Source organism: Neocloeon triangulifer, unplaced genomic scaffold (genome assembly GCF_031216515.1).
Source record: "Neocloeon triangulifer isolate White Clay Creek 2 clone unplaced genomic scaffold, ASM3121651v1 ptg000017l, whole genome shotgun sequence".
NCBI classification, from domain to species: Eukaryota; Metazoa; Arthropoda; class Insecta; order Ephemeroptera; family Baetidae; genus Neocloeon; species Neocloeon triangulifer.
In genome coordinates this window covers 2038401-2046905 of record NW_026775559.1, presented here as the reverse complement: position 1 = coordinate 2046905, position 8505 = coordinate 2038401, and the positions used below count along the sequence as shown (strand labels likewise).

General features: G+C 34.7%; 2 protein-coding genes across 4 annotated transcripts; one reads left to right on the top strand and one right to left on the bottom strand.

The window, feature by feature from the left end:
• The first annotated feature begins 650 nt into the window (after positions 1–650).
• LOC132203130 (uncharacterized) lies at positions 651–3765 on the top strand. The gene is made up of 9 exons (XM_059630649.1): positions 651–749; positions 1067–1203; positions 1334–1441; positions 1605–1665; positions 1882–2049; positions 2119–2234; positions 2367–2540; positions 3155–3275; positions 3480–3765. Exons 3-9 carry the CDS (start codon positions 1361–1363, stop codon positions 3668–3670), a joined length of 912 nt encoding a protein of 303 aa, XP_059486632.1. The 5' UTR covers positions 651–749; positions 1067–1203; positions 1334–1360; the 3' UTR covers positions 3671–3765.
• A 707-nt stretch (positions 3766–4472) lies between these two features.
• LOC132203128 (choline-phosphate cytidylyltransferase A-like) lies at positions 4473–8411 on the bottom strand. 3 transcript variants are annotated; one of them, XM_059630647.1, is made up of 7 exons: positions 8254–8411; positions 6059–6167; positions 5894–6010; positions 5298–5674; positions 5069–5236; positions 4676–4782; positions 4473–4612 (listed from the first exon to the last, which is right to left on the bottom strand). In XM_059630647.1, exons 1-7 carry the CDS (start codon positions 8335–8337, stop codon positions 4510–4512), a joined length of 1065 nt encoding a protein of 354 aa, XP_059486630.1. In that variant the 5' UTR covers positions 8338–8411; the 3' UTR covers positions 4473–4509. The 3 variants fall into 3 exon arrangements, with proteins under 3 accessions (XP_059486630.1, XP_059486629.1, XP_059486631.1); XM_059630646.1 differs by having other exon boundaries at positions 4676–4785; positions 8254–8410; XM_059630648.1 differs by lacking the exon at positions 8254–8411 and adding an exon at positions 6220–6379 and having other exon boundaries at positions 4676–4785.
• Between the last annotated feature and the right edge of the window lie 94 nt (positions 8412–8505).

The window sequence follows — 8505 nt, the reverse complement described above, 5'->3', positions numbered from 1 at the left end:
GTCCTGATTATTACTGCACAGCGCATTGACCATCAGTTGAAATTGTAACCCATTGTAACCTCCGGTTTATTTTTCAGCTGCCTGCAAAGATACTTGAAAAAATAACAATAAATATTAAAAATTAATTAATTAATTATAATGTTAAATAATTTTTAGATTTAAAGCAATCAAATTTTTGTCACCACATCGCAATTGGAACTATCAGTTTTGAAACACAAATCTTAACTAATAAAGAACGTAAAGAACTACACGTAATAAAACATCACATAAATTCAGTAAAAAATATATTTTCAAAAATATAATTGTCGTGGCTCACTTGCAAAGTGGATGGTAACAAAATTTAAAGCGAGGGAGTGAATCTTTATTTTTTTTTTTTTTAAACCAATAGGACTTGAGAAAATTAATTAGTGGTTCAAATTTCGCTAATTCTATTCAATCACGTGTTTATTTATCAGTGTCGTTTGCTGCTTAAGCGTCAAAGTTTATCAATCGTCCCCTGCCAATGTTTGCTTGTCCTTGTTTTTTTTCTGTCATTGAGCGAATCAGAGCGAATATTTAGAACCAACATATTGGCATTAAGCAAATGATTTTTTACAATTTTTCCTCTTCAGCTCTTTAAATTTGAATACATACGCTGCTTTCCTTTGGCGCTTTCAAGGGATTTGCTGATCAGTCCCAGATGCTGCAAGTTAATACCAATAATTGCAGATTTAAAATACATTTGTTTTGTAAAATCTTTAAATAAAAGGGTAGGTTAATTAATTTGAATTTTATTCCGAACCAAAACTCTTTGATTCTTAATCTTTGAATGATCCTATTAAAAAAATAATTTTGCTTAAAATTTATTTAAAACAGATGATGTGTAAATCTGAAAAAAAAGGAAAATTTATTTTTTATCTAGAAAAGACGCAAGACTAATCAGAAGTTGTTTGCAATCATTTTTTTTTTTATCAATTCCTTTAAGGATAATTTGGATAATTTTAAACTATTTTGAGTACACAGAAGAAGCAAGGGTCAAAATATTTCGCAATCTAAGCATAAAGTTTTACTCATATTTTTATCTTAGGATTATTTTGTCACTGCCACGTGATTTGCTGAACTGTGCTTGATACAGCCCGAGCTATTTATAAGTCGTGAACTGGAAATCTGCAAAGCAGATCCACTCTTGCGACGCGCATTCGATCAATTCGCCGCAAACAATAGGTAAATAATTTTTCTTTTTCATTTAACACTGTCACAGTTTTCATTTTTCAACCTTTTTTTAAGAATATACATTTTTTATATTTTAAAAACTGAATGGAACAACTAAACACTAATTTTTCGAAATTTGCAGAAAAACACAGTGAGACCCGCATCTAAAATGAAAATTTTTAATTTAATTTGGCTTCTCGCCATCTGCTGTTTATTTGCAAAGGCCCATTCTGAGGATGAAGCTAATGAGGTGAGGTCCTGATTTTATTTTATCAAAAATAAAATAATTTTTACAAAATATTCAACTAATAAGAATTAGGTTATAATGATTAAACCCATTAAACACTTGGTAAAAGAGTTTTGTGAAAACAAAGAACGAGAAAAATATTGACTTGCTTATTAATGGTTCACAGAAAATTCGCTTTACAGACTGCTGGAATTATGGAAAAAATCGGTCCATTCATCCCGCTCCAGGTATAAATTAAAAATTATTTGATTACCAATTCAAATTTAGGATTTTATTAAAATTTGTCACAATCAGCTTTTCCTCCAGAATCCAGCCATTTTCAAATTGGACCTTTAATAAAATTTTTTACCTCTAAAATTCAATTAAAAACTTATAAGTGTTAAGGCGGGTTTTAGATAAATATGAAATATTTCTCGCTCAATTTAATATCTCATCAAAATCAGTTTTCGGTTCTGCCAACGAGGAAAATTTGAGTTCAAAAGACTGTGGCCGCTTGAACGGACCTGAAAACAATCGAATGACTCCGTGGTCAGTTTACATCAAAGAGACGGATAGCCCAGGCAGGTACACCGACCACGGCGTTCTCGTGTCAGATCAAACAATCATCTGTGGTAATTAAATGAGTGGCGATTAAAATTTTCAAATTAATACCAATGCTGCATACTGCATTTCCCAATCAGACAGCTGGTGCATTGGATTGTACAAGTCTTTCAAGCTCGGAAAAGCGATCAGCGTATTTGGCGGAGATTGTGGCGGTCAAGAGTGTGCGAAAGATCGAGGTTTGCTGCAACAAAAGGTGAATTTTTCTCCCAACCAATCGTTTTAACTTGATAATATTTATGCTGCAGAAATATATACATTAATTTATTTGAATATAATTAAGATTTTTATGAATGTGGAAAATTATTAAACCTGGCAATGGTTTCAGGTGCTTGATGCGAAGGAGGTGAAACTGGAGCTTGGAAGATTTTACACCGAATCTTTCATTGTTTTCCGAATCGAAAAAGTGGAATTGACTCCTAATTTTCAGCCTGTTTGTCTATGGAATGGCAACAACCAGAACGACGTGAACCAAACTTTTTATTCACACGATGTTATAAAGGTACGTAAAGTTGAAAACGAGGGAAAATTAAAAAGTCTCAACATTTATCATACATCATACAAAGTAAAATTTCAAACAAGACAAGATAAGCAAGCTTACAACGAGGCCCCCCATCTTTCCGCCCCCGATTTGGTTGAAATTGGTACACGAGCTAGGCAGGGGTGAGTATAGAACGACTGCAGCCAAATTGTGTGCTAATGGCCCCTTTTTGCCCCATTTTTGGAGGTCTTTTTCTTTTGATTTAGGCATCCCGCGAATCCTGTTTGTGAAGAATTGCCTAGATTAGCCCATTTCAGGTGTTTTATGCAAAATCTTGACAGACAGGACCCGCGGGTGGCCTACCTTAAAAACCTTTGGCCAACTGTAGAGCGGCCAAAAGGGGGCTATTAGCACGAAATTCCGCCAAAATTGGTCGGTACTCATCTTTGCCTAGCTCTTGTACCAGTGTCATCAAAATCGGAGGCGGACACTTGAGGTGGGTTCCTGGTTAGCCTTTAATTTTGTTTGCATTAATTATTTGTCTCTTTTCCCATGCAAATTTTGAAATATGCTTTCAATTGTTTAAAACGAAGCAGGAAATCTGACAATAAAATTAATTTTACCACTCAATGTAGAAGGGGGTGCTTAAAAAAATGGATTTTTTGCCGGAGAAAACATGTTACGAAGATGACAAGATTGAAAAAGGCGACTGCGACCTCTACGGCAATTCAATTATCTGCTCTTCGAATCCACCACGTGAGTAAATTTTTTGAAGCCTTAAATTCGAGTGTTTCAAAAAACGAAAAACTCAATCTTCTCCTACAACAATTATTGTCTTTACATTTGAAGCATAAAATTTGAATGTTCGGAAAAAACTCAATTTACTATGAAAAATTCTTTCAAAAATTATTATTTTTGTCTTTTCATTTTGCGTTTGATTGGCAAAAATTTTTATTTCAGACTTCTATGTCCCCAATTATTTGTACGTGGAGCGCGCAGGACGATTCTATCTACGCGCTTTGTGGGCAGATAGAAAACCTGACACTTTAACATGGCTTGACTTGCTGCCCTTCACAAACCAAATCGTCACCGCTTCTGCAGACTTGTCTGTCATGCCCGAAATTGCTCAAGGAAAAAACAAAACTGTGTAATATATCTATTTGCTCCATATAGCTTTGATGAGCAATTAATTAGTTTTTGTCGTTTTTATTAAAAAAAAAAAAAAAAAAAAAAAAAAAATGTAATTTCCTTCTTTTTTTGCATTTGTTAATGAGCTGTAAAGAGATAACCAAAGCAAATCTAATTATTGAACCGGGGTACTTCTCTGTCAAATAAAAAAAAATTATTTAATTTTTGCATTCCTACAGTGCAAACTGGTTATGCGAGTCTACCCCCAAAATCTTTTGAAAATAAAAAATATGCCAATAAACTTTCAGAATCAGTTAAAAAATATTGTCCCACTCAGATCAACATGTGTGTCTCTGCACTCACAGCCTTGGTGGTTTATTAGTTTTTATTGCTTTAAATTAATATAACTAATTTTATCGGAAGGAAGGATTTGATATAAATCAATAACCAACAAAAATTTAAAAGAATAAATTGTATGGAAGTCTTTGTATTTGGGAAGTAAAATAAATATCGCCCGTAAGCATTAGAAGTAAATTTGAAAATTAATCTGTACATGGGAATCCCCTGTGGAACTTTTGCAGCATAATCAGCATAAAAAATAGATGGATATGCAACCGGCAGTGCAAGTATGTCACGCAAGTTGCCTACATTTGAAGAATTGGTTAAAACTGCTCATTTAATCAATCAAGGCAAAAATAAAACCATTAATTAATCAACAGAAAATCAGTGGAGATAGTCAAACATAAGAAATTATATATTTTCTTCACAAAAATCTGCAGACACTCTCATAATATGGTTGCCTATTTTAAAAATAATAATAACAAACATATTTATTGCTAGTTTATTTCAAATTCATAAAAAATCAAAGGTCTTCATTTTCCGAGAAGTCACCGTTTGTTGGATGGACGCGGAGAGTGTGCGAAGATGAAGGGCTGATTTCATACCGAGCTGTCTTTACAGGAGGGCTACAAAATAAATATTTAAAATTTTTTAAATTCCAATTCAATCATATGTAGAAGAATTTTGACCTCAAAACTTCATCGCAGTCGTCGGAGGACGAGGTACTGTTGCGGCTTGGGCTGCCTGGCGGCGACAACGCGTGCAACAAACGCCCTCTGCTTTCGGTCAACATGTGCTGCTACGTTTCATTAAGGACAACGTTAAATTAAAATATTTAGGCAGAAAAAGCACTTAAATTTTTCCATAAAAATTAATTGTAATTTAAAGAAAAATTTGAAATTTATATTATTGACATTGAAATTGGTAGAATTTAAGATTTTACTATCCACTATTTTCTAAGATGGCTTTTCCGAAGTTTCATATTGACTTATATTTCCATCCAAACTTTTTTTCAAATTCCTTTGGGTAAGGACGATCCACAGTGGATAATGAAACGATTTTCTGACTTTTGACGAACTCACCAAGCGACCTTCGCGGCCAAAGAGGAGTAAGAAAGCATCGATGAAGTCTCTAGACTTTTCCTCCCACTTGCATATCATGTCTGACTTGCGCTCGTCTATGGTCTCGAACATGCGTTTGCTCTTGTCCTTCAGTTTGTCCACCTTCTCCTGGATCATTAGCTTCTTCTCCTGCAACGCAAAAAAGTTTTTAACCTTTCTAGTAACTAAAAAGGGTTAATAAGTTACATACCCTGAGGAAAGAGACGTTGAGCTCCTTGGCTGAGTAGCCCCTGGCCAGGTTCCTGCGCACATACACGTCGTAGTCTTTGACAATGCGGGCGACCAGGTCTGAGGTGGAGACACCCCCAGTGCGCTCAGTGGCCACGAACATGCCCCGTCGCTTAACAAGGGCGTATGCGTCGACGCCACCAACGCCCGTCAAGTACGGCTCGTCATCGTGCGCTACGAGGTCAATTTTGTGGCGGCTCAAGAAGTGGTCTTCGAGCTGCCAAGGCGCGTCACGCACCACCTCGTCCACATACCTGCAATGCCGCACCGCATCGTACCTTTCGTCCTCAGACATCACCGTCCGACCTTTTTTCGCGTGCGTCAACGTGTCGCCGTTCACTAGATAATAAAAAAATTCATCAAATCCATGAAAAAGGTTTTTATACTCTACTTGTCTAACATCTAAAATCGTAATAATTTTCTCAAATTATATTTTACGGTGACTATGATAATTGAGGCCACCGATTGCTTCCTTTTGATCACTTTTGATGTTACTATTACAATGATTTCAATGATAAAACATGACACGTTTTGTCCGTCACAAATTTGATTTATCACCTCCGACGATGAGGTAGACGTTTGGAAACATGCTTTTGGCCTGCATGAGCTGTCTAGCGTGGCCCTGGTGGAAAAGGTCGTAGATGCCGTCTGCGTACACTCTCACCGGCCTCTTTGCTAAAACGAAAATCAGTTTTTTTTTAAATAAATTCAAAATATCTATACCTGTTCCCGCCTTGGCCACTTCGGCGGTGATTTTTGTGGTGTAGTCGCAGCGGTGCCACTCGGCGACCGCCTCAGGGTCATCGCTGAACGGCGCCGCCTTGCAAATAGACTGCAAAAGAGAATTATGAAAATTTTCGAATTTTATAAAAAGATATTCGCACAGGCAGATGAGGGATGCAGGCGGGCGGTGCAAGCGGGGCCATGACGCGACTAAGACTCGCGCTTTTTGGCCAAAACGGACTTTTATCGCAGGTCGCGTGACCCTCACCTTAACCGGCTTGACCTCATCAGTTCGAAGAGCACATTCTTAACGCGTAGAAGTTTTGAACGGGAAAACATTCTCAAGCAAAAAGTTTAACAAAATAGAAAATTTAAACAATGCAAACTCTCTAAACCTCAAGTAAATTGATTAAAATTATTAGAAAAATTTTGTTGAATAAAAAAATTGGAAAATGACTTTTCTTCCACACGTTTAGTGACATAAGTCAATGTTAAGCATACAAAATTAATTTAGTCAATTTTTGGACACATTTTTTAAGTTAAGAAGAAATTAAAACACTATAACAAAGGACTATATTTATCAAATTAAATTTTATATGTGATATACTTCATAATTGAAGTGATTGTGGATTGTGAAAACAAAATTTTTATGATTTCTTTAATGAATTAAAAATTAAAAAAAAAATATTAATCTGCATGTATGTCTGTATTCATATAATATTATTATTACACAAATTTACCTCAAAATTTTATCGATCCATAGAATTCAGCGCGCATTACAAACAATTTCTTTGATCAGGAAACAATAACAAAATTAAAAATTAAAGTTCCTCTTAGATTCTCCAATTTTATATTCTGTATTCTTAATCAAAAAAAATCTGTTCATTTATCTCACTTTAATCTAAATAAGTTAATTTTGAAAGAAATTATCAATTTAGATGATATAAAAAAAATTCAAAATTTTTAAAATTTTGCCTTACTGCTTAACAAAAAAATGAATCAAATATTTTATGGAGTTTTTTTCTTGACATTTCCTTGGGATTTTCTGTTGCACATAATCTGTTTATATATTTATGCAAGTTTGATTAATTGTAAGACGCGCGCACGCGAGGGAAGGCATCGAGAGTCCTACTGAAATTGACCCCGACCAATGTATTTATTCATTTTTATTACTGGAAGTGCGCGCGCCCACGTTGATGATTTTTTTTATCTTCGAACTGACCTCTGCTGATGAAAGATAAATAATTATGTATGTGTATAATCAAGAGCGGATCACGCCACCGCTTCTCTCTCAGCGTACAGATAAACTGAATCTGCATGAATAATCATAATAAAAAAATTACTCACTCTCGGTGCAAAATTACTCGAGTGGTCACTGCACATCTCCAAGATTAGATAATTAAAATTTCCACTTTTGTGAAGGCCGACCAAGTATTTAATGATTATGCAAGATTATTATTTAGAACAAAGGGCAACAGATATGGTTATATATTATATTTAGGTTGTTTTACAAAGATATATCCTGTTTGTTGCAATTAATTTAACTGATGATTATATTATGAGCATTTAAGTTGTCAACATAATTAACATTATCAAGGTTTTATGTCTGAAAGTTAAAAAAAATCGCCAAGTATTTGAACGGGAAATGCAAATTTCCGTCAAAATTCCTCATTCGATTTTTTACAAAAGTTTTTGGATAATGTGGCGATTTTGGTCCGAGTATAAGAAGAAAAATGGTACATCAACAAAAGTTCTCATACGATCTCTGAACTGATAAAATGTTTGAAACAATTTCAAGTATAGAAACGAAATATTTCCCAATCTCATAATATATAAATTTGGTTTAGTTATTATTATTTATTCTTCTCCGAGTATAAAAAAATGGAAATTTTAAAATGAGATGAAATAACTAGCAAATGTCTGCTTAAACGTCCGATATCAAAAGATGCTTGGCCTCCGCGGTAAGCCCACACTATTATTCTGTTTAGCTTCAAATTTAGCATTCAATTACCAAAATCAAATATTTTTATCTGATTATATTCCGTATAAATCAAATTAAGTTGAATGATTAATGACAATGTTTATTTTTCACATTTAATTAATCAGAATCAAATCTAAAATAAATATTTTAGTAAGCGTTTTTTCTGAATGACAGACAAGTTCTGATCCAGTAATAAAATATGGAAGTTTGTTACCCCGCAGAAGGTCCTTGAAGGGCTATCGGTCGGAGGGGTGACCTTGACCTCATAGTCGCGGGTCCGCTTCCGGCTGGTCTTCATTTGCACCGTTAATTTTCTGGCACCCTTCTACTCACGCAGCAAAGCAAGACTAATCAAAAACCTAGACACAACCTTCTAAAAATTGAGCAGCTCCAGATATAAAAATTGATAAGAATCATTATCTGATAAGTAAGGGACTTTTTGACCAGTGAATGAAACTCGATTTGT